The sequence below is a fragment of the Lepus europaeus genome, chromosome 1 (assembly GCF_033115175.1).
Source record: "Lepus europaeus isolate LE1 chromosome 1, mLepTim1.pri, whole genome shotgun sequence".
NCBI classification, from domain to species: domain Eukaryota; kingdom Metazoa; phylum Chordata; class Mammalia; order Lagomorpha; family Leporidae; genus Lepus; species Lepus europaeus.
In genome coordinates, this window is record NC_084827.1 from 107,807,454 (window position 1) to 107,834,319 (window position 26,866).

The 26,866-nt window shown below is 37.2% G+C and overlaps 1 protein-coding gene across 12 annotated transcripts in view; it reads right to left on the minus strand.

The window, feature by feature from the left end:
* Positions 1-13,164, minus strand: part of LOC133766378 (sodium channel protein type 3 subunit alpha) — a 79,904-nt gene extending 66,740 nt beyond the window's left edge. For all 12 annotated transcript variants that reach the window (XM_062200100.1, XM_062200087.1, XM_062200073.1 and 9 more), the window contains exons 1-3: positions 12,901-13,164; positions 4,804-4,922; positions 2,801-2,890 (exon numbers count right to left, since the gene is read on the minus strand). In XM_062200100.1, the coding sequence (XP_062056084.1) occupies positions 2,801-2,890; positions 4,804-4,922; positions 12,901-13,164 (473 nt within the window). The remainder of the gene's footprint in view (positions 1-2,800; positions 2,891-4,803; positions 4,923-12,900) is intronic.
* Between the last annotated feature and the right edge of the window lie 13,702 nt (positions 13,165-26,866).

Consider the following 26,866-nt stretch of genomic DNA (forward strand, 5'->3'; position numbering starts at 1 on the left):
AAGTTTACTGGTGATTACTTTTGGATCTTTGTGCATTACACAGAGTTGCTATGACGTTTCTGTCTGGAGACATAGTTAGCCTTTCAAAAGATCTTAGAGACACCTCACATGTGTGTTCTGTTTATCATATCAACAGTTAGTGCCTTATGGTTCCTATACCGTGGTAAGTCTATGTTGTCTCTAAGTAAGATTTATGTCTCTATGTCTATTCCTGGTTTTGGACAATTTGTTGGGGGATTATTCAGAGTATAAAGTAAACATTGGTAGCTGTCCAGGGAGGAGAGTCCTACAGCTTAACAGATTGGGCAGGTCAATGGGAAGCAGGGAAGCTTAATCTTTCTTGGCTCTGTCCTACTAGGCTCCTGATTACGCTGTCACTTCTGTCTATGTCACAGTCTTCTTCCTGTAATTATGATGTCTGCAGAAGTGCCTTGCCTTACATAATACTCCCGTTACTCTATAATGTGGTCCTCAGGCCATTCTGTGTATGCCACATATTTGTACAGGGACTGTTACTGATGTCAATGATTGCATCTTTTAACTGAGTTATTTTTCTCTCTTCATGGGACACTGGCCTTTTTGGCAGCAATCACTACTATTTTGCTTGTTTTCATGTTGTCAGGTTACTACAGATAATTGATGATGAAAACCTGAGCAAAACTCCCCAACTGAAAGATGCAAGTCAAAGACTTTTGTAAAGCTAAGATTATTTTCATAATGCGCTTCTTTGAAAAGGGAGGCTTAAATGTTCAATGACTTCCTTTACCTAGCTTTTTAATAATGCTTTACAAATAAATGAAACTCATACATGTTTAAATGCTCCAAAAATTTATGCTACAGAAACACATAAAAATAGTTTTATATAGGTGTGTCAATTTTGTTAACTCAAAAACTGCAAATGGTAACAGAGTTCTGTAAAATGGCTTGTCTCAACACAAGAACTGAATTCTACGCTACAGTGATTTCTACAGAATATTTTCTAGCTACTGTTTTAAAATCCTTTAACATGTTAAATCACTGACAGCTTAGAATGTTACAATAAATCCTCACAGAAATTTATATAAATGGAAATAATAAGTGGAAGTATTTGTTATAGTATCTTATTTTCTTTTTAAAAATATAAGAATTGGGGTTGCTGGGTGTTGTAGTGCAGCAGGTTAAGCCACCACCTACAATTTTGGCATCCCACATGGGCACTGGTTCAAGACCAGGCTGCTCGACTTCTGACTTCTGATCCAGCTCCCTGCTATTGTGCCTAGGAAAGTAGAGGAAGATGGGCCTCTGCACCCATATGGGAGACCTGGATGAAGCTCCTAGCTCCTAGATTTAGCCTGGCCTGGCCCAGCCCAGGCAGACTGTTGCGAACATTTGGGGAGTGAACCAGAGAACAGAAGGTCTCTCTCTCTCTCTCTCTCTCTATCTCTCTCTCTCTCTCCCCCCTCTATAACTCTGCCTATGAAATAAATGAATTAATAAATAAATAAATCTGTTAAATATGCATATATGCCAGTGCCGCAGCTCAATAGGCTAATCCTCCACCTTGTGGCGCCGGCACACCGGGTTCTAGTCCCGGTCGGGGCGCCGGATTCTGTCCCGGTTGCTTCTCTTCCAGGCCAGCTCTCTGCTGTGGCCCGGGAGTGCAGTGGAGGATGGCCCAAGTGCTTGGGCTCTGCACCCCATGGGAGACCAGGAGAAGCACCTGGCTCCTGGCTTCGGATCAGCACGGTGTGCCGGCCACAGCATGCCTGCTGCGGCCACCATTGGAGAGTGAACCAACGGCAAAAGGAAGACTTTTCTCTCTGTCTCTCTCTCTCACTGTCCACTCTGCCTGTCAAAAACAATATATTTTTTAAAATGCATACATATGAATTGAAAAAACACATTAAAATTTTTTCACCTAACAAATATATGATTACTTTATTATACTATACACAAATAACCAATATGACCTAAACATCTTTTGGTTCACTACAACGTATGTTTATTTGACACAAGTGACTCCATATGTGACTGACAAATAAGGGAATAATGTTGCTGTGATGTAGAAATTGTATTTCTTGCATAAATTTCCCCTAGCATATGATATTTTGAAATGCAGGACATTTTTTCTCACACTGAAATTGAAAATCTTCTGCAATGTAGTTAAAAAAGACCTAAATGTAAAATATTAACAAAAGTTTCTTCTTTCAGTGCAAGTATGGACTGGTTTAATGTGTCAAACGCTATGGTTTTAAAGAAGATGTTTCATTTCTTTTCCAGGATACATCTGCAGTACTTTAATACACATGCTGTGTCTAAATTATCTACATGTATAAATATAACTTAGATATCTTAAACACCTCTTATCTCAGTACCTAAATATAAAAATACATAACCAACATGCCTACATAATAATATGGAGCTAATAATCTAAATGGTTTTTTTACCGGAATGTGATAACAGTATACTAAAACAGAAAATTTGAATTCATCAAATTACTCAAAGAATTGTACTTTATCTAAAATTGTTTGATTGAGCCTTATCTCTCAGACTATATGATTAAGTTACTTGCCAATCATCATGTAGATATTAGTTTATTACCTAGCTTAAACAAATAGTATCATACATTTATTGGAACAAATACTTACCTTAGTGATGAAAAACTTTCCCAAAGAATCTCCTTAACTTTTCAAAAATTATGGAAAGAACTTTTTACTTACAAAAAGTATTTAGCCTGACTTCAAAAAGTGGAAACCATAAGTCAGACCATAATCACAAGGAAATGACAGGAAATTCACCTCAAGAAGTTATTCCTACTTACTCTACATTCTTCGTCCAGTCTGGAGGGTTACTCAAGGTCATAAATACACAGTTGGTCAAGATAGTGCACATGATAAGCATGCTGAATAAAGTAAATTATAGTTAAGGAATAAATGTTAGCATGGTATTATAGTCACTTACACAAAATCCAATGCAAACAATCAACACAAGTTAACTATAAAATTACTCTTATTCATTTTAAAATGGTGGTAATCATAGAATCTTGAAAGCCTTTCATACAGTGCAGGTGTGCTCCTTCTCTTTTATTTCACATAATACACTCACAAAAACTAACTTAACAGAATGAGATCTGTATTTGAAGCAAATGGGAATTGTTCTGCATTCCAATCAGCTGTGCAAAATTTTACCAAAAGGGGAACTCACCATTCTCTAGCAAGCTTGTATGACACAAGTGTGGAAGCTGTACTTCAGATATAATTTAAAATATGACTTAGAAAAGGTTAATGAATGCAATATAAAATGCCTGAGATTGTTGATCCTGTTATATTCAAAGATTACATTAGTTGAGAATTCTACTGTAAATAGATACTCTAGTAGCCTGAGAATCCTGCAGCTCATTCCTTTGAAATTTACATCATAATAAAAGGAGATGGAATTTTTTTCTGACAAGATAATAGCATTTTCTGACTTTTTATTTTCACTTTAGACTCTAGGGGAACCCAATAAACCACCTGGCCATCCTCCTGTATCTAGTCCATATCGTACCTGAATAGATGAGCACTATTATGAAGCTCTCCTGAGAGGTAGCTGCAATGATTTCTCTGGGGATCTCAATTCAGACTTCATCATAAGGAAATTTGTGATTATTCTGAGGTAAGTATTTTGGTTTAAAATATAAATAGGGGTGGACATTGTGGCACAGGGGATTAAGCTGTCACTTGGGACACCCACAACCCATATCAGTTTGAGTCCTGGCTACTTGGCTTCTGATTCAGCTTCCTGCTAATACACCTGGGAAGCAGTGGATCATGGCTCAAGTACCTGAGTTCCTGCCATCCATGTTAGGGACCCAGGTGGAGTTTCTCACTTCAGACTTCAGCCTGGCACAATCCCAACTGTTGCAGTCCTTTGGAGGAGTTAACCAGCATATGGAAAATCTCTCTCTCTCTACACACACACACACACACACATAACTTTGCTTTTACAAAACATAAATCTTAAAAAAAGAATACTTTCTAACATCAAGCCGTGGAATGGGATAATTCAAATGTACTTCAAAACGATATCAGTCCCATTTGCCGCATCTCTAGATTAATCATTTTTTTAGCTAATGAATAAGCCAGCTTTGAGTTAGCTGATACAAAATACCCATCCTGGAACATTGTCTTAGTAAATCACCTTTCTATTATATCATTACTTAAAAAATTTCTTGAAATCCATTTAATTCAGAGTTTTGATTTATACTTTTTGGCACTCTTGTAAATAGTTTTAAATTTAATGACTTTTTGATACATGTTATCAACCAGGTACGTAGACAGGTAGAAGGAGTTTGACAAATAGTTGTTGAATGAAGTAAGGAAAAGGAAAGGCGAAGGAACAAAAGAAAATAGGAATAAAGGGACAAATAGAAGAAAAGATAGATTCAGGTGCTAAAGATACAGAACCAATGAAGGCACAAAAGGTTGACCATTTGACAATACAGATAGTAATACTGATCAGCAGAGACTTTCTTCCTTTAGCAATGGTTAATGAAAGTGGCAATGAGATTTGTTCTTGTTCCTACATCATTATTGTGGTTGCATATTTACTTTTAAAACTACAAAAGTCATGTAGCATAACCTTGTTATAAATAGCAGAAAATCAATGAGAACAACCAAATTAAACTAATAATGTTACTATTAATCTGAAATAAAATTTGCATATTAAAATCGGAAAGATATTTCTAAGATAAAGACATATGAAAGACTTTTAAGATAAAATATCAGAAAATATTTTTAAAAATCATTAGAAGTAATATTTAGACAATTCACATTAAAAGGATATGAATGTACCAAAATCTTAATAGCAATTTTCCTAACAGGATTTAGCGGAGTTAAAATATACAAGGCAGAGGTGGCACTGAACCGGAAAATTGCCTTCCCTTTATTCAATACTATAAAAGTCTGAAAAAGAAAATAAGAGAAAGCATTTACTAAATTGGACATGTGACTTATTTGAAGAGTTTGCATACATGAAGAACTTTTTTGCCTGATTTGTTTAAATGCATTTGTATTAACAAGTTAGGTGTTTCACCCCTAAATGTGCAGTAGTTATGTGTGTGATTTGCTATTACCTCTTCTGTCTTTTAAGACTCCAACTTGCTAACCCAAACAGGTAGTCCTACACAAAATTTTTTGACTAAATTACAAGATAGATTTACAAATTATAATTGTATTTAAAGTTTATCATCAATCTCTTAATTTTGGTAACTTTTGAGATTACTCTGTACATATTGCTATTAAATATCTTATAAATATTTTCATTATATCAAATCTTTTAACTCCAAAATTTATGGTGGTGCTATACTGTCCTGAAAGTAGATCTCTTGAGTTTAACTGTTGAAACAAGCAAATAACCTGGTTTTGCTGATTCTGTGTCTCTGCTCTAAATGGCTCAGCTTCTCTGTTCATACTAAGGAGGAACAGCTGCACTGACAATGAGCCTGAAATGCACCCTCTCAAAAGGCATTCCACAGCGAAAATCCTGTGCTCTGAATCCCATGATTCTGCAACCATGAAGTTAGCATTTAAGATATGCCACCAGGTGATTACCTACCACGTTACCCGAGAATCATCTTTAAAATTTTAAGTATTTTACAGATACATAAAAATTGTATGTATTTATGGGATACTATTGTGATGTTTTGATACATGTATATACTGTGTAATGTTCAAATCAGGGTAAATATATTTGTCTCTTCAAACATTTTTCATTATAATGAAAGCATTCAAATTCCTTTCTTCTAATTTTTTTGAAGAAAATGCTCAATACATTATGATTGTTTTTTAGTCAACACTAGAAATTCTTTCTCCTATCCAACTATTAGTACTCATTAATCAAACCTTTTCTGTCACTCCTCCCCACCATATTCCTTAGTCTATCGTAATCACTATTTCACTCTCAATTTTTTTCTCTTTTAGATTCCACATACAAGTGAAATCATGTGCTACTTTTTCTGTGCCTGGTTTATTTCACTTTTCATCAGTTTACATCTAGTTTCATCAATGTGTGAAAAGGAAATGAAATTGGCTGGTTGAAGAGACATCTGCACTCCCACGTTTATGGTAGCACTATTCACAATAGTCATGACAATAGTCATGAAATAGAAACAAACTAAGTGTCCATCAACTTGTGAATGGATAAAGAAAAGATGATACATGTACTTGATGGAATATTATTCAGCCATAAAAAGGATGAAATCTTGTTATTCATGACAGCATAAATGGAACAGGTCCATGTTTCATTTTTTCCCATCAGAGTTGTTTCTGCTTCCTGCCATTTCAAACCACTTGTCAGTTTTACTCACAAACTGACAAACTCTACCTTTGACCCTGAAAATGAGTGCCATGCAATCCAAAAAGAGGAGGCACCTGAGAGGTTGTCTAATGTGTCTAATGCAAATTCCCTCCCATTTCAGGAAAACAGCTCCATAATCCCCCTAACAATAAGATACTACCTACAATCACATGTGATTATGTCAGGATTTCTTAGAATGACTGAGAATTAGAATGCCTGGGAAACATTTTATTTTTTATTAAAAGATGTTGAACAAGCATTGCATACAAGCTTTTTTTTTAAATTACCAATATTTAGGTCCCGTTTCAGGACAACCAAATCAGACTTTCTGGGAGGCGGATACAGCCTTGATTATTATTTTTTTTAATGATCTTAGATAACTCTAAAATTCAGAGAGGACTGACAATGCATTTGCCCTGTGAATGTTCCCAGCTGTCAAAATTCCATCCTCCATCATGTTTTTCCAGATAAATCACGCTGCCTTCTGATCATTCCCTAATTGCTTCCCTTTACCAGTAAGTCTTAGTGCATTAATTTGTACTCTTTTCCATGTTGCTTGTAATTATAGTCAAGTAGCAATTCACATGTATTATTCATTCCAATGAGAACTAGGTTGTAAGTTGTTATGAACCATTGAGAATAAACAGCCTGTAATCTACCTTTTCTGCATTTTTTTCACAGTGTGGCTTGCAAATAATACCTTGTTTTCATTAAATATGTGTTTATCTTTGAGACACCATTTACCTTTGGAACACCTAATCTATATATCCATTTACTTAATCATATGTTTTTACCCCTTAAGTAAGGGCTATATCCCCTTATTCAGGGTCACTCACAATAAGCTCTCTTTGAATAGACAGAAATATTTATATTGTGAGCATAAAGGACAGGGAAACAATTTCTCTGTACTTGCCCTTTTGTATTTAAGGCCATGGAGTGCAGCATTACTTAGCTAAACATTTTCCATAAATGGTGTTGTATAAATTTGAACAATTCTATGAATAGGGAGAGTAAACTACACCTTACTAGGATTATCTACTAGGGACAGCGGACCTTGGGAAGTCTGCCTTTGAAACACAGAAACATTAAGATATTGTCTTGAATACCCAGGATTAGATCATTTGGTATTATAATTAAGCAATTAAGATCCATTTGGTTATGGTATATGTACTCTATGGAATAGTACACAACAGTAAAAAAATGAAATCTGGTCATTTTCAACAAAATGGATGAATCTGGAAATCATTATACTTAGTGAAATAAGCCAGTCTCAAAGGGACAAATACCATATGTTCTCCCTGATCTGTGATAACTAACAGAGCACCTAAAAGGAAACCTCTAGAAGTGAAATTGACACTATGAGAAGCAATGACTTAAACAACCCTTGTCTTGACTGCCAAGGAACAGTTTTTTACTTATTTTTATTTTTTTCCTTCTTAATACTATTGGTTAAACTCTTTACTTAACATAGAATGAATTATATGTGTATAAAGTCAAAAAAATGAGTAAAAATGAGTGGGAATAAGAAAGGGAGGTGCTGTATACTTCTGCATACATTCCCACAGACTTACTTCTAAAGGTAAAGCTAAAAACTTGCCATGGGACTCCAAATCCCATTAGGCTGGGTGGTAATAATGTCATCTTAAGTGTTAAAGTGATCACATTAAGTGTTTTATTGATCATATAGATAGGATTAAGTGTTAAAAAGGCTCATATAAATAAGATTAAGTGTCTGGTAACAACAACAGATAGAGAGAATGTTCCAACATGGGAAGCAGTCCACACAGCAGGCTCGTAGAATGACAGATGCTCTAATCAGCACTCTGAACTCTGAATCAGCCCTTAAGGCATTCTGGTCTGGCTGAAAACCCCATGAGAGCATTTCAGGCATGGAAAGCCAAGACATTGTGGCAACAACAACAAAAAAGTGTCCTACATGAAGGATCTCTGTGAGTGAGACCCCAGGGGAAAGAAGGGGCCATCAAAGAAGGGTATACTTTTCTCTGAAGGGAGGAGGGAACTTCCACTTTGCTTATGGCCTTGTCTAAATACTGATGGAGATCGTGGACTCAGAAGGCTTCCATAGCCTTGGCAGCTCATGTCAAGAGCCTCAAGTGATCAATGATATCATACATAAGAGTGTTAATTGTTAACTTAACAACAGGAGTGACTGTGCACTTACTCCCCATGCAGGACCTCTGTCCTTAATGAGTTGTACCATGAGAATTAACTGTAAAAGTTGTTCTCCAACAGTTCTTTATATTTTGTTTGTGTACAAATTGTTGAAATCTTTACTTAGTATAGAGTTGGTCTTCTATGTATAAAGTTAACTAGAAATGAATCTTAATTAAGAATGGGATGGGAGAGGGAGGAGGAGGTGGGATAGGAGTGGTGAGGAGAGGGCAGGTATGGGGGAAAGAACCACTATATTCCTAAATTTGTACTTATGAAATTTGTACTCCTTAATATAAAAGGTTTCTAAAAAAAAAAAAAAAAGATCCACTTTGGTATTTGACAAGAATAGTGGCAGGCCAGAGTTCACCATAATTTAAGATGATTTTTCCCATGCTTTTTGGAACAAATTTCCCTGCCAAAACAATTTCCACTGGTAACATTAGGAGAAGATTTTATTTTGAAGCATGTACAAATGTAGAGGGAATGGGAATGAACAGTCCCTTTTAACATGCAGGTACCCTTTGCTCCTCCTGCCAGAGCTGCCTTTGCAGTGCCAGTGAAATTAAAGCTGACACATCAGAGCATCTTCATTGAATTTATCATATTGGGGACAGAGCAGGTTTTAAAAACACAATCCCAGGTTATTCCTGGAATTCAACATCTGACACGAAGAAAATCTTTGAGTTTTGAGAAGTGAAGAATAAAATAATAGTGTCCTATGTAGTGAAAGAATTACAAGAAAGAAGTTTGATCTATTGAGAGATGGATAAACCTAAACTGAAAATTACTGAAGAAAATGACACGCATTTGGGAGGATAAACAGCACCAACTCTAGAGTCAGGTTTCCAAGTAATGACAAGGAATAAAGTAAATTTAAAAATTAGCTGGAAGTATGTTAAATTGGTTATTTTCCTCTTTCAAATGTTACTTGCTTGGTTTTTCCAGGTAAATACACATCTTATAAGTTCGCTTAAGTTCTGTACTTTGGAGCAAGAATAAGCCTTACAACTCTGTGAGCAGAACCACATCAATCAAAGAATCAAATTAAAAAAAAAAAAGATTTAACCTGTTTTCAAAGATTGCATTTTTTTGTTTGTTTGTTTTGATAGGCAGAATTAGACAGTGGCAGAGACAGAGAGAAAGGGCTTCCTTCCTTCCGTTGGTTCATCCCCCAAATGGCCGCTATGGCCGGTACACCGCGCCAATCTGATGCCAAGAGCCAGGTGCTTCCTCCTGGTCTCCCATGCAGGTGCAGGGCCCAAGCACTTGGGCCATCCTCCACTGCTCTCCCGGGCCACAGCAGAAAGCTGGACTGGAAGAGGGGCAACTGGGACAGAATCCAACGCCCCAACCAGGACTAGAACCCAGGGTGCTGGCACCGCAGGCAGAGGATTAGCCTAGTGAGCCGTGGTGCCAGCCCAATGATTGTATTTTATTATATGAATACACACTGTACAGTTTCACTTAGTCATTAAAAGCTCTGCTGCTGAAGTCCAAATGCCTGGGTTCGGATTCTGGATCCACCAGTCATGTAGTGTGACATTACCTAGCTTCTCTGGCTTACCTTTCCCATCTGTTAGCAAACTGAGGCTAACAACAGTACCTGACTCATGGGTTCACTGAGTATTAAATGAGACAAAGCACTCAAGCAGTGTCAGACACCATAAGAGCACAACAAATTTCAGCTATTCCTATCACTGTCATTATTCTTGAGTAATTACCCTAATCAACTTACATGCCATTAAAATATATTGTGATGTGACTCAATTGATTAAGTTAGGCATTTAAATGTGTCATTATTTAAGTGCAACAAAGAGCTGCGTAATGCTTTACAGTTAAAATGCCTTCAATTAACGTATTTCACATAATAGTTTCAAATTCTGAAACTTCTTCCATTAACTCCTCGTATACCAATAATTGTGCACTATCTTTTTCTTTCACAGAACTTCAATATTCATCTTTATAGATACTTGATAAAGGGAAGCAGTAGAGCCAATATTAAAGAGGTTGGCTAGACATCTCCCGAGATGGGTTACAGCCACTACAAATAAATCAGGGTCCAAGTCTGGCTTTCAGCCATGGAGGCAATAAAAACAGACTGTGTTGGCACACAGAGAACAATTCTGCTTCCTAGTGGCAGACTCACATTTACCAAACTGGAATGCGTGACACATAAAATCAAAATGCCAATCTATTTACAATGAGATACATTACTTTCACATGGACTGAAATAATTACAATGGCATAACAAGAACATTTTCTCCCTTTAATCAGATCTTCTGAAAAACAAATCATAGTCAGAAGATTCCTTGCTGAGCAAGGAGCCTAAACCAGATGACTGAATCAAAAAATGCAGAATTTTATATAGAACTTAACTGTTAGGTAGCCCAGTGTAGCCTTTTCACAATGAAGTGGGCTTGATATGGGGAAGAGGATGCTTTCAGTGCTACCCCAAAGATCTGTCTCTCTTGGAAAATACTAATGTTTGTTTCTACTATTCTCCTTTTTCCTCTCTTAGCAATACTAAACTGACCAACTTCCTTTCTTAACAGTACTTCTTCTCTTTAAATATAAAATATTTCTTATCATATCAGAGTAAATAATGCCCCTGTCTCTTGAAGATGCTTTTCTGAATATTTATTTGATAATTAGAGGAGAATTTGTTTTCAATTTCTTGGGAGAAGTCTCATTGTCACCAATGTGTGTAATAATACAGTAAATTTCAAAAGTTATTCTATGGTAAAACATTCAGATAAATTATTTTAGTAATATGTGAATAACTAAGTTCCAAAATTATCTATTTTATGGTAAAGCAATCAGATAAATTATTAACAAGTTAATATGTATTAAATGCCACATATCATGAAAATAATTAAAAATAAAAAAGAAGAAATTGTTTAATGATTTTAATTGCTTTTTTGACTTCAAGTAAAACATTCTAAAGCTTTCTATTCAGTACAGCTCATGTACTAGCAAGATGGCTATCACTGAAAGTTTGTAAAAAATCCAGGATCTCTGGCAGCAATCTGACCTATGGAATCAGAACCTTCATCTTGGTAAGATCCTCAGGTGATGTGTAAGTACATGCAAGTGTGAGAAGCATTCCTTCAGATCGGCAGGGCTCCTTCCACACAAACGGCAGTCATTTCCATTGGTCTCACTGATCTGAGAGAGTTGAGCTGTATGCTGATTATACAGTGTAATTTCTTCAGCCATTGCAATTATAAAACATAAGTGTAGCTATCAGATGTCAACATACTAAACTAGTAAGGGTAGAGTCTACCATTCATTTAAAAATATTTCCTATAGGGCCAGTGCCGTGGCTCACTTGGTTAATCCTCCGTCTGCGGCTCCGGCATCCCATATGGGCGCCGGGTTCTAGTCCCGGTTGCTCCTCTTCCAGTCCAGCTCTCTGCTATGGCCTGGGAAGGCAATGGAGGATGGTCCAAGTGCTTGGCGCTTGCACCTGCGCAGGAGACTAGGGAGAAGCACCTGGCTCCTGGCTTCGGATCGGTGTAGCTCTGGCCATAACAGCCATTTAGGGGGTGAACCAATAGAGGGAAGACTTTTCTTTCTGTCTCTCTCTCTCACTAACTCTATCTGTCAAATAAAAAATATATTCCCTATAAAATATTACCTACCTGGTTTAACTACAGAAATGAGTTAATTCTGAGAAAATTGTGGTGTTATTTTACCATAAGAAAGACACAACCATAACTTGATTTAAATCAAGTATAGATGGAGAAAACTTGAAAGCTTTTTCCCACCTTCTAATCTTCTTTAATCATTTGTTTCCTCAGGATGAAGGTTTAAAAACATGTAGTTGTTTCCAAATCTAGCTTGACATAAACTAAGTAGTTAGGAGAAGTTCCTAATCATATTTCAGGACAGTATACAAGAAAACAAATGTAAATTAGAGTGACCATGCTTCTCTAAGTAGTATCTGCCCACAGAAGCATGATAAGTAGATTATGCCCTCTGGAATACAAATTACTGTGAAGAAATTTCAAACCAAACAAGAACTAAAAAATAAGAAGAGCATCTTCTGCTTGTAACTTCTTTTAGGCATAGCTATAATTCTATTGTCTATCATATACTTAAATAAGTCAGCAATAAAAGACACTTAGCTTTGCTAATGTCAATTTTAATTCTATCTCAACTACTGTAAAATTGTAGAACTCTTCTATCTACTCATATCCTTACTACAGACAAATTTTCATTTCTTATAGATGGTTCTTTTATTTTACCATGCTTAAAAACAAATGGAAGTAAAGAAAATTATGAAATTTTTAACAGGAAAAAATGTGGCACAGTACACATATATGTTTATATAATGTATATACAATTCACACAGAAGTACATTAAATTTGTTTATAAAGAACTTATTGGAGATAGGAAGTCAACACTTACTTTCTTATTGATATAGTAGGAGTCCAGGTCCTCCAGGGGCTCTGACACCATCTCTGGAGGAATGTCTCCATAAATAAATGGAAGGTTCTTTCCAGCTTCCAAGTCACTATTTGGCTTTGGTTTGTTCTCATCATCATTGTCTTGCTCTTTTTTGGGCTTCTTGGCTTTCTCTTCTGCAGCACGCTTTTCGATAGCAGCAAGGGATTCTCTAGTAAAAAGGCGGAAGCTTTCAGGTCCTGGGGGTACCAACAGTGTCTGTGCCATCTTTTCATCCTGCACATTTAATTACGTTTAGCTTCTTGCATAAGAATTGCCTGCATAAAATAAGAAACAAATGAGAATTAGGAAACAAAGGAATTAGAAAAGTTAAACAAAATGTTATTTTTAAAAAGATTTATTTGAAAGTCAGAATTAGAGAGAGAGAGAGAGAGAGAGAGAGAGTCCATCCACTGAATCACTCCCCAAGTGGTCACAACCTCCAGCTCCGGGCTGGGCCAAAGCCAGGAGCCAGAAGCTTCATCCAGGTTTCCCACATGAGTGGCAGAGGCTCACTTGGACCATCTTTCACTGCTTTCCTCAGGCCATTAGCAGAGAGTTGAATAAGAAGTGAAGCAGCTGGGACTTGAAACAGTGCCCATATGGGATGTCAGCATCCCTGGCAGCAGCTTTACCTGCATTGTCACAATGTTGGCCCCAAAAATATTATTTAACTTTCAAAATATTTATTTATACTTGTAATCATGAAGCCATGCTTTCCATAGTTTGTGCTACAAATGAGAACATCATTAGTCACATTTTCAATATGCCAACTTTATAAGTTTATCAAAAGTCTACTCTGGATGTTAATCAGCTAAATATAGCCTTCTACAATGTAAATATACTTCAAAACATCATATTGTACATGATACATATGCAACTTTATTTCTTAACTTAAAACATAAAATAAAAACAATAAAAAGTCTTTTCTGAGACTTTTGAGCCTCCAGAAAAAAATATCCATCTTTGATCAGCTTCTTTATTTTACCAAGCAGAACTACTTCCTTTCAGCTTTTCACTTTGTCTCCTTCTAAGACAAGGCATAATATGTTTATTTCCTTCTGCTGTTTACTGTGCTTCAATTATTGCAAGACGACTTTTATCTTCTTTCTGAAGCATCCAGGTTCTGTAGTGGTTAAAAGCCTGAACTGTGGGGGTGACTTCCACCGTCCTGAACCCTGGCTCTGCCACTTATGGTTTGTTTGATCTGGGAGAACATAACCCCTCATTGCTTCATTCTTCATCTGTAAAATTCAGATAATAGGAGGATTAACTTCTGATTTACTTTAAGGAATAAGTGGGCTAATACGTGTTAAAATCAAGAATAGCTCTGGAATTAGTAGTAAAGTAAAGTGTCGAGCCGGCGCCGTGGCTCAACAGGCTAATCCTCCGCCTTGCGGCGCCGGCACACCGGGTTCTAGTCCCGGTCGGGGCGCCGGATTCTGTCCCGGTTGCTCCTCTTCCAGGCCAGCTCTCTGCTGTGGCCCGGGAGTGCAGTGGAGGATGGCCCAAGTCCTTGGGCCCTGCACCCCATGGGAGACCAGGAGAAGCACCTGGCTCCTGCCATCGGATCAGCGCGGTGCACCGGCCGCAGCGCGCCAACCGCGGCAGCCATTGGAGGGTGAACCAACGGCAAAAGGAAGACCTTTCTCTCTGTCTCTCTCTCTCACTGTCTACCCTGCCTGTCAAAAAAAAAAAAAAAAAAAAAAAGTAAAGTGTCAAGTATTGTAATAGAATTATCTTCATTTCCTTCAGCCTTCCTCCTTAGTTATGGGCTCAACTTTCCTTAGAATTCTAGTCAGTTCTCTATAAACTCGTTAATGCAGTTCTGGTGCTTGATTGACTAGAACCACAGCTGACCACAGTTCATCTATGCATTGGGATGTGGAGAGCACATGGACCTACTCACACCTGCCCATCACCTGGCTGGGACAGGAAAGGTGTGAAGGCAGAGTAGTAAGCTGGTCTTACTCAATTCTTCAAAAAGAGATGGAAAGAATCTGTCCTAAATATGAAGGAATGGAATATATATGTATACAGGAATATATATATATATATATATATAGGAATTCAGCTACATGAATTTTGAAATCTAAGTAACAATTATCTTATTTTTGCATTATGCCAAAATTCACATTTACAAAATCAACATTGAAAAAAGAAAGAATGACAACAAAAAAGTAAAATGTGTGCATTAGTCACCTTGTATTCAAATCTACAACTATGGAATCAAAGCCATCAGTGACATCTCCTCCTCCGTCAACCATCATTCCCACTGCCCCTGCATTTGTTCCAGTTTCCACAGTGGTTTATCCCTAAATGGCCTTGTAAAGCTTGGAAGTCCACTGTATAGATATGCCGAGCTCACATTAAGTGAGAAACTCTGGAACGTTTAGTAATATACAAAAAACAACACAGGTCCTTATCTGCTTTTTAAATTTACGGCTGAATGTTAAGTTTCCAGATTTGTTCCAAAGGCACAAATGTGTTTTAATAATGGCCATGTCTTTTTTTTGAATTGGTGTTTATAATATAACATTGCCATTATAATTTTTGCTATCATGAATATATATTCTCAATAAGTTATAAAATATCAGAACTATCAACAAGTTATAATGTTTTCCCTACTAATTCTGAAAAAAAGGACTGTTTTGTGGAATTATTTTCCTCCGGAAAGTGGTACATGATTCAGGCTGTTTGGATATCATTCTATATTGTTCAAAAATCACTTAATCCTTTGTTTCATGCCTACTAAATTCACAAAATAGTACAAATGTTTTCAGCCATCTTATGTTCACTTTAATAGCCACACAGTCCATGTAGCCATGTGGAATAATAACACCTTTCATAATTTGAGTGCAAGATGAGTTTGAGCATTTTCTGCAAGTTTAAATATCCAGAGATGTGTAATCCAACTATATCACATCACCTGTCATAAACCATGGCAATGGTTCTCCCCCAAGTGCCAAGTGAAAATGAAACATAATGACAAATGGATCTTAAGGAAATTCTGTGAAACATGGTTGCTTTTTTAGAAGGGGGAAAAAAGGGTTGCTTTGGTGGATAAACCTTAAGTTTCCCACATCTTTATGCCTTCATTGATATTGAAATGAAATATGGTCTGATATTAGAACTGAAGGTCTAAGTTATAACTAGGTCCATTCTTATAATTTTCCTTTGTTTTTCAATCTTCCTCAACTCAAGTTTCATCAAAATATCTCACCATAGAGGTGACAATACTTTGCCACAGAGAAATGATTAGCCATACTTATAATTCACTTAAATATAGTCTAATTCTTAGGCTTACAAAATAAAATCAGAACATCTAAATAATCTTTGTAGATTATTCTAATTTTTCTCTGAGGTGACATGGAACAGGGTGCTATCACCAAATAATGAATATTTATTAGCAAATTCATCATCCTTTTCATTCTTATTCACTTATCAAGGGATGGAATAAAGAATTTAAATTTTGGTCAAAAGGAATTTTTTAAAAGTTTTTTAAAAATTAGCACCCTTGGGTGCTGGCTTGAGCCCTGGATGTTCCACTTCTGATCCAGCTCCCTGCCCACAGCCTGGAAAAGGCAGCAGAAGATGGCCCAAGTGTTTGTGCTCCTGCCACCCATGAGCAAGACCAGAATGAAGCTCCTGGCTCCTGGCTTTGGCCTGGCCCAGAGCTGACAGTTGTGGCCACTTGGGGACTGAATCAGTGGATGGAAGATACATCTTTGTCTGTCCCCCTCTCTCTGTAACGCTGACGATCAAAATAGATACATAAATAAATATTTAAGAAAAAAAATCCTCACCCTCTTGTCTAAACACTGAGAGGACAGGCTGACTCCAAGCTTTCAGTTTCTCCCTACACGGAGAGTTCGGGTTTGCCCAATATTTGGATAGGCTGGGACATTAAACAATTCAGTGAGCAGTCTCTTGTGACCCCAGCTACTTGTTGTTTAGAAACATCTCATAGCTCTTTGACAATTCTCTTGATTTTTCCCCACTTCTTTCTTATTCTTTGTGAGCTTATTATACAGAGCTGTTATATAATTTTATATTCATATGAGAGCAGACTTTAAAAATTAATTCTTACTGATGCCTTGGTGTGGAATATGTATTATTAATGAATATGTGTGCATTAAAATTTATTGAAATACATCAAATTTAATATGCCAAATTTTCTACAGATCTATCTTTGCAAGGACAAAAAAGATAAGATAAATACCAGGGGAGATGATCTCTTTGATTCAGCATCAAAGAACTGCTGGGTATGTTTGTGTATGAGTAGAGAAAATGCATTCTTCTGTTAATAAATAAAGATTACAGTTCAATATCTACTACTATAGGAAGGGGTAACCAAAGTTCTGACTTGGAATGAGACTAGGGATCATTTGTCCAGGAAATATTTATTGCAGGATTATTGTGTATCAACCTTCTGCGACAAGCATGGTTCCTTTCTTCAAGGAGTTGGCAGTGCAATGGGACAGACATATTTACATAAGAAATTATAATGTGATTGCATACAGTTGATTATTATCTGAAATTCACAAAGGAGATCAAGTTATTCTGCCAGGGAAATGAGGGAGAGGTATGGTAAGAACATTTCCCTGGGGAGGAAATATTAGTATAGATTTCACAGATAAGTTGGGATTTCACAGGAGGTTGTTGGTTGTCATTGTTGTGATAAGATTGTTAGGTAACAGGGATCACTTTTCAGTTAAATTTAAACACCTAAGAATAATTGTGTGTTAGTTAAAGAGTTCAACCAATAGTATTACGTAGAACAAAAAAAAAATACTAAAAAGGATTAAGTATTAAGTTGTTCATCGACAGTCAGGACAAGGGCTGATCAAGTCATTGTTTCTCTCTCTCTCTCTCTCTCTCTTTTTTTTGACAGAGTTAGACTGTGAGAGAGAGAGACGGAGAGAAAGGTCTTCCTTCTGCTGGTTCACCCCGCAAATGACCGCTACGGCCAGCACACCGTGCTGATCCAAAGCCAGAAGCCAGGTGCTTTCTCCTGTTCTCTCATGTGGGTGCAGGGCCCAAGCACTTGGGCCATCCTCCACTGCCTTACCAGGCCACAGCAGAGAGCTGGACTGGAAGAGGAGCAACCAGGACAGAATCTGGCGCCCCAACCAGGACTAGAACCCAGGGTGCTGGCGCCACAGGCGGAGGATTAGCATGGTGAGCCACGGCGCCGTCCAAGTTACTGCTTCTCATAGTGTCCATTTAATGAAAGATATGGAGAGTTTGGGAGGAGTTGAGCACATTAAGAAGTTCATCACGGCTAGGCACCAACCTGCCCAAAAGACAGTGGTATAAGATAAGCCTGGAAAATTAGGCAGGATAGACCACCAACTACCTTGTGCAACACACTACGGTAAGCCCGGCCTGAGGACTGACATGATCAATTTGAAGGTTAGAAAGGTGGTGGCAGTATGGATTGGATAGGCAGAGATGGACTCCAAAGCAATACTTTGAAATGTTTTGGTTTCAGGATCCCTTTTTACTGTGAAGTTACTGAGAAACCCATGGTGTTTTAGGTTATGGGAACCTATGTTTCCATACTTAGCATATTAAAAAGTAAAATACAAAGTGTAATGATTTTTTGTTAACAACCATAGTCATTACATGTTTATATAAACAACAGATTTTTCATTGAAATTAACTATTATATCCCAAATGAAAATAATTCATTTGTTTTAAATGTAGACAAATCTCTTTACTGTGTGGCTTAAAAGAACACTGCTTGATTCTCATAATTATGTCTCTATCCAATCTCATTTCTTGGGGTTTTTTGAATGTATTTTCAATTTTTTAAAAGATAAAAACACAGAGAAAGAGACTGAGTTGGACAGAAAGAGATCTCCCATCCAATGGTTCACTCCCCCAAATTCCTGCAACAACTGGGGCTGGCCCAAGACAAAGCCAGCAGCAGGGAACAGAATCTGGGTTTTCCATGGTGTTAGCAATAATCAAAGTGATTTAGCCATCCAGCACCTGCTGCCTACTAGAGTGCACATTAGCAGGGAGCTGGAATCAGAAGCAGAGCCAGGACTCAAACTCAGGCTTTGCAATATGGAAGACAGACATCTTAAGTGGCATCTTAAATCTGAACCAAATGTCTGACTACAATATTTTCTTTTGATTGAAATATATGAAGAAAATCATCATATATATGTGTAGTTTGAAAACTGATTAGCTGTATTTCCAGGTAATTGGGACTATTCTTCTTAAAAATGACATAAAAATTCTACAAATGATAGTTTTTAGATTAATTTCAGTGTGGAATCTGAGAGCACATGAATGCCCTTTGAATGTATCTTATAACTAATCACACATGATTTTGTACCATCACACATGGATTGTTTGGAAAATATCAGCACATTGTTATGCTTATCTTCTGAATTTTGACAAATTTCATTATGTAACACCTTAAAATCCCACTTGTTAATCTCACCAGTAGTGTCATGTGAAAAGCAACCATGCACTGGGAAGCTGTCAAGCTTCCAGTGGCAGGTAAAAGTTTTCCAAAATTCCAATTTCCACTTGAAAGCTCCAATTTTAACACTGACAACAAATGCTGTCATTTGCTTTTCCTGCAGTGACAGGCTTTTCCTTTGTTCAATTTTGAAAAAAAAAAAAAAGTGCCAAATACCCATCTGAATCACCATAGTTTGTCGGCTATTCTTTCAAGTGAAAATGGTGTTCCATGAAAAAAAAACTGATTTATTCAGCTTCTGACTCAAATAATCAATCACACAAGTACTTTTCCTAGATACAAGCACTCTGCTTCAGGATGTAGCAGAAATACATTCTGTATTCTTTCCATTTCACTGGACAGAATATTAAAAATACATGTTCTTTAGGGTTGAGATTTAACAAAGTTAACATGTACTGCCTCCTCAGAGAATTCTCATATTAACTGGTACTGTTTTTTTTTTTTTTTAAATAAGGATGAGAAGAAAACAAGGGCAACTCCTACTGTTTGATGCTATGACCTTGACTCCTGCTAAGGCTTTAGCACTTTTAGTGCCATGACTTTTACACTCTCAGAGCAAATGCCTAAACAGTGAAAAATGCAAAAGGCATCCTAGAAAAACATTTCAGACTTCATAACCATCCTCTCAAAATGGGTTCAGGCACCCCTGGTCATCTAAAATCTATACTTTAAGAGCAAGTGCCCTGGGGGCTGGCACTGTGGCACAGCGGGTTAATGCCCTGGCCTGAAGCAGCGGCATCTCATATGGGCGCCGATTCTAGGCCCGGCTGCTCTTCTTCTGATCCAGCTCTCTGCTATGGCCTGAGAAAACAGTAGATGATGGCCCAACTCCTTGGGCCCCTGCACCCACATGGGAGACCTGGAAGAAGCTCCTGGCTCCTGGCTTCAGATTGGCACAGCTCCAGCTGTTGCAGCCATCTGGAGAGTGAACCATCAGACAGAAGACCTCTCTCTCTACCTCTCTCTCTCTCTCTCTGCCTCTCCTCTCTCTGTAACTCTGACTTTCAAATAAATAAATACATCTTTAAAAAAGAAAAAAAGAGCAAGTGCCCTAGAAGAAAACAGCTCATTGAAATCAGAGAAGATCTGACTACATCCTACAATGCATGACCTTGGCGGTTGGACTATGACTCAAATTGTGGCTCTGTTAAGTTCTAGTAGGTTTTTGTTTTCTTTATAATCTTCATGTTCTGTGTGGAGATAATCATAGCAATGACAGTAGATACTTCACAGACTTACTGAGAAATTTAAATGAGGAAATGTACCTAAGGGGCAACACAGGCATCAATAAATGAGTGAGCAAAACTGCAGCCAGAAGCAAGTGTTTAAGTCACAGAGAGAAAAATCAATGATATTTTGTGCCTGACTTCATATGAGGGTGAGTAAGAGTTTCAGAGTTCATTCCTTGGTTTCTGGCTTAATCTACATGTTGACTTTAACCCGACAGAGAGGTGGAGAAAAGTCCCTTAATAAAGTCTATTTGAGACCTGTCTAGTTTGAGATGCCAATGGGACATATGAGTTTGTTGTTAAAATAGGGGTCTGAGACCCGGGAAGGCTGTGAGGGATGGGGAAATGTTGGTTAAGGAGTCATTGGCTTAAGCTGAAGCTGAGAATGTGTATGGCACTTCCTGATGGTGAGAGCAGTGTAAAGATGAAGAGGCAGCCATCATGTGACTGTCAATCTTTAAGGACGGGAAACAGGGGGAATGCTCAACAATGACATCTAAATGACTACCTAGATGCCAAAAGTGGAATTTCCAAGATGCTAGCTAAAAGACATATTGAATTTGACAATTAGTCCCATACTCTGCCTATAGAATTAATTAGGAAGAGATGCAAAGAAGCTAAGTAATCTCCAGTGAGGTAGTCTTCTCAGAATCACAAATTTTTGCTCTTGGGCAAAATATTTTCCACATACTCAATGCTTCACTGATTTTCTGTATTATACTTGATATCTCTGTCTTGAATCTTTTTATCTTATAATTTATTTTGAAGATCTAAATTGTGTAAAAATAACTCAGAAAAGATTTGTATTGCTCCATTCAGTGTCCCAGGCTCACATATCAACGTGAGATCATAGAAACATAAGCTGATGAAAGTGTGTGATGCTAACCAATACAATGAGTCCAAAATTAATATTTATTAATGACTCAGAATCTCAGAAAATGGCATAGTTGACATTTTGAATATGCTATAGCATTGCCGAGGAACATATTTTTCCATTAGTCACATGGCCCATGAGTTCTAATCTTGCCCAGTTTTCTAGAATAGCAAACAGTTTGGTGAACTGTGCTGCTCTATAAGCAGCTGGCATTAGTGCTCTCTCACTTTATTCTATCACCTCTCTCACTCTCCCTCTCCCCTGCTTAAGAATTTTTTTTAATTATGTTGCAGACAAAATCGATGGGTTCTCATCTGTTCCTTTGGAAACAAAATTACTTCAGAAGCCTGTAAATTTACCACTTTCAAGGCTGGAAATTTCTCTGTGTCACACAGCTTGAGATATCAGGGGGAAAATCCACAATTCACTTTCATGTCCTTGATGCCAACAGTGATTTGTTGGGAAAGGCTGGGTCCAATTCCAAGGCAAAGATCCTGTGTTTTATTAGCATCAATAAGAGACTGCTATAGCAGGGTGTAATCTAAAACATAAGATTAGGACCAATTATCTTCCTGTTGGAGAAAATTATCCTTTTCCAAGAGAATTTTCCTTTAGGGCTAATGACTATCTGGTATTTGCCACATTTCCTCATTTGGCATATGTGAAAACAGCATAATATTTTATCAAAATCATACAGAGAACATCCAGGACATTATAATGATAAAAGAAGCACACAATTCAACAAACTCCAAAACAGTGTCAAACACTATTTTTCATATCTAAAGCATTTTGAAATAATACCTGATTGCTGTGCTTTGCTAACCAGCTGGTTTTTAGGATTAAGCAAAACTAATAAAGATCCATTTGATGATTAGTATGTCTCTGCTACCATGATGTAATTTATGCATTTTAGCTCATTTATTCACCATCATAATTCTATGGGGTTGGTATTATTATTATTCTCATTTTTTTGTGTCAAGAAACTTGAGTGGTAGGTTAGATAATTTGTCTACATTTTACAAAAGTAATAAGGCACAGAGCCAGGAATTAAACCTAGATAGTTCAAGAAAAAAAAAGTTCCTGGATTCCTAAGCTTATGAGATCAAAAGATTGTTAGTTCACGTTTGCTGAAATGAAAATAGGGTAATTCAGGTACTTTATGGAGAAGTCATATTGCATAAAGCCCTATAATAAGAGTAGGATGGTATAACCTTAGGAATATAGTGAGAAATATAGTAAAAGAAGTCTCACCTTTATTTCAATGTCAAAGATAAAGCAAACAAGAATGAGTTAGTAGCAAACATAAAACCTATACCCAGTGTGTGTGTGTGTGTGTGTGTGTATTTTAAGCACTCTGGGGTGATTTAAGAGCCTATTATGTATCACTTGCTCTTGGCCTGTTATCAATTGGCCTGTTACTATTGGAATAAGCCAACCAAGAAAGTACTCTATAGCAAAGACATCACTGTGGATTTTCTTTACCACTGGCCCCTTCCTATTTGCTAAGATTGGCAACACATGAATATTATGTATTTTCCACTTGTTTAAGAATAATGCTTGATGCCTTTCTCTACCAGCACTCATGTCATGTAATGCCTTTGGGAAAAAAATAGCCGACTAAGAAAACACAAGCGCATCTCTGTCTTCAGAACAATTATCATGGAAACAGCTGCTTTCAGGGACTGATTATCTTCTGTGAGTTTGTCCTTATCAGTCTGTTATAAGCTCTAAGAAATAACTAATAACAACAATTAAACAATACAACAGTGGACAAAGCAGCATCACTGATCTTATTAGCTCCTGAATTTCTCTGCTGCATGTGTACAAACTGAAGTAAATTGTGTCTTTGAGTCCTCAACATCCATTCCACTCAAGATACCGCCTCCAAGCCCATTGCCAATCACTGCTCAAGGAACAGATATCTGATTCATTTCTGGCCAATGAAAGGTGAGAGAAAGTCTTGCAAGTACCTTTTGAAATAGGTTTCTTTACTCCTTTGGAGGAGACAACATCTTCTGTCCTCTGGACCTTTCTACATTGGGAGATGTTTATGTGGCACTACTTTGCCAACCCACAAACAGAAGAGATGCCATTCTGAAGGCAGAGCTGACACACTGAGAGTGGTGGATCACAGAGACAAATTTACCCCTGGGCCCTTGATGGATCGCACGGCTCTTGGACCCAAACAACCTCTGCACTGCTTGTTACGTTCAATAAGCATCTTTCTTGACCATTATAATTTTAGACAGCTTTTCTAGTTAGATGCAGCTGATACACCGAATAAATAAGCACTACTCAGTTCAAAACTGTGGCCAGTGCAGAAGCCAACTCACAACCCTATAATGACCACATATTTGGACATCCTTTACTCCATTCAAATAGGCGAGCTATGGATCCAATTACCAAATAAATATTATAAAACACAAAGTAAATACAGTCATAGGTAACTTACTAAATACACAGGATGGATGACAATCTTTTAAAAAAAGCTGGGTTAATCTCTTTTTCTTACATCAATAGCATTTGGAGCCACTCCACTCCCTGAGGTCATCTCTGCTTTGTCTCCACCTATATGTTTGCCCTTTGGAGGAATACATTGGTAAGGGGAGAGGGAAATCACTCAGCTTTCTTTTTCTCCAGACACAGCTGTCCTTGCTAGTTAGTCAAGATTTTAGTTTGCGTTTCACAAACACAAATGTATAACCAAAGAGTAGTTTATGTACCTTAGAAAGTCACAACACCTTTTTCCGGAAAAGTGCCAAGCCCCTTCTTGAGAATTCTCTCATTTGTCCTTATAATAGCCCTAGAAGAGACTCTGTAGGTTTTTTCCAGTAAGCCACTCAACATGGATCCTTGACAGAAATCGCATCACTGACAAGCTCTGTGTGTGGGACTTGACTTCAGCTTTCTTGCTCCATGATCTGTGCAGAAAGAAAACACAGGTAAAGTTGGCCCAATATCTTCTGACTTGGAATACAGTGGGTGTTTGGGCTCTGCATCTGGGTTTTAGTACTTTGTTTACTGATAGCTCTAGACCAAGAAAGCAGAGTGGGTGCAAAGCAGGGTATTTGACCCTTATAAGAACTATGTCCCTGCATGCTGTAGGAAGGCTGGGCCCAGAAACCACTGCCAAGGTCCTGGGGTAAGGATGGGGGCTCTCCCTACTTCTTTAGCAGCCTTGATTCAGTTACTTTCTGAAGGCATGCTGGAACTCTGGAGTTCTGCACCTCCGACTCCCTTGCCTCTCCCCTCTTTAATTCTTGCCCTTTGCTTTTATTCCATAGATACCTCAGACACAAAGACTAGTGGAACATGTGGTCTGCGTTGGTGTGGTGGGTCATTATTCTAGTTCCTTTTCTAGATACTTTTCCTCTCCAGTGAAAATCTGAATTGATTGGTTTATTAACATAAGGGGAAATAAATCTTATTCAATGACTTCCAAGAGTACATTTAGTCAGGCTGAGGTGAAGCTAGTGTGATAAAGCAAGATATAATATTAACTACTATCACAACCTGACCTCATGCTCTTTTCAGCTATAAGACTAGCAATGGCTTAGCACAATTCAGTCAAGACGATTTTTTCAAAACACAATATATGTAATTTTAAAATCAGCAATTGATATTTATTTATTTTATTTTTTTTTATTTTTTAACTTTTATTTAATGAATACAAATTTCCAAAGTACAGCTTATGGATTACAATGTCTTTCCCCCTCATAACTTCCCTCCCTTTTCCCGCTCCCTCTCCCCTTCCATTCACATCAAGATTCATTTTCAATTCTCTTTATATACAGAAGATCAGTTTAGTATATATTAAGCAAATATTTCAACAGTAGCAATTGATATTTAAAACTTAAATTGACTTACACAATGCTTAAAAGCCAAACTGATCATCGTTTCTCACCAACAACTCTCCATTTGCCATTTATGATGATAAAACCAATGAAATCTGACTTCCTGTACTTTATTCATAGTCTACCAATATACACATTGTACCTGTAATAAAGCCTGCTCATAGCTCTCAGTGACTTACAGTCACATTAGCAAAGTGGGCCAGTGTTTTCCTAATATGGTTTCTGCCTCTTCTCTCTTACCTCTTGCACCTTGGTAAAACAGATATGACTCTGGCAATCACCAGCTGTTGACACTGAACATTGTACTTAAATAGCCCATTTTTTTTGTTTCCATTATGTTGATGGAGATTATACTCAATAATATAGGAGGCTTGGGGAATTAAATTTGATTTTACATGTTTGTGTGTATACTTATGCATATATTTCTGAGGGTACTTCAAAAAGTTTGTGGAAAAGTGGGATTAAAAAATGTTCATTGTGGGGAAAATTTTTGAGCTCCATGCATAATATTTTGTAGTATGTATTTCCTGTGAGATTTCTGAAGGCCTTAGCATGCATGATTTCAAAATTTTTTTGCACCAAAAAAAATTTACCTTGAATATCATTTCCATGAACTTTTTGAAACACTCTTATATATACATAAAAACATATATGCAGAGTTACTCATAAGTAGCTTGTATAAAATAATTTTTCCAGGAAAGCTGAATGTAGTATTAGTAGTAATCATAGTACTCATTGTTTTTTTGTAAAATGACAAAAATACTAATATTCATCAGACAGCCCCATGCATCAGAAATTGAGTATTAGATTGTTAAATAAATTAATAGTTGCTGAAAAAATGTTGGTTTCCTCTACTTCACAGCCACAGATTTAACAGATATTACTACCTTTTTTATTCACAGCACATGAGCAACTAGACTTAAGTACTTTGGCCTCCAGACTGACATATAACTGGCATGATAAGTAACCAAAACCTCAAATTTGATGTATTTCTAACATATATGAGGGAGTCTGATAGAGGTACAGGAGGGAGTGAGATGAGGAGGGCTGGATGTGGAAGAAAGAATAGGAAGTAAAGGATGGGAGGAGAGTGGCGTTGGAGAAACCATCCTGGAAGTTCCTGATTGGCATGAGTTCTCTCTCTTCTCCCTAGACTTGTGAAAAACCATGTACATATAAATCGGAGAAAACCAGTCACATCAATCAAATGAGAGGGACATCATTCAACACTAAGCACCCACTGGAAATAGCAGTGATTTCTGCAAATGGCCTCACACTCCAATTAAAACTTTTGCATTTTTTCATAATAAGATATCTATTTCACATCTTTGAAAAAGTAGGCCAAACTTTGGAGGATAACATAATGTAACACTGAACTATTAAAAAGCATTTGTGAACTTCAGTAGAACTTGGGCTGCTAGTTAAAGATGCAGGTTTCTGAATTCAGTCTCAGAATATTCTAAAAGAGTGAGGT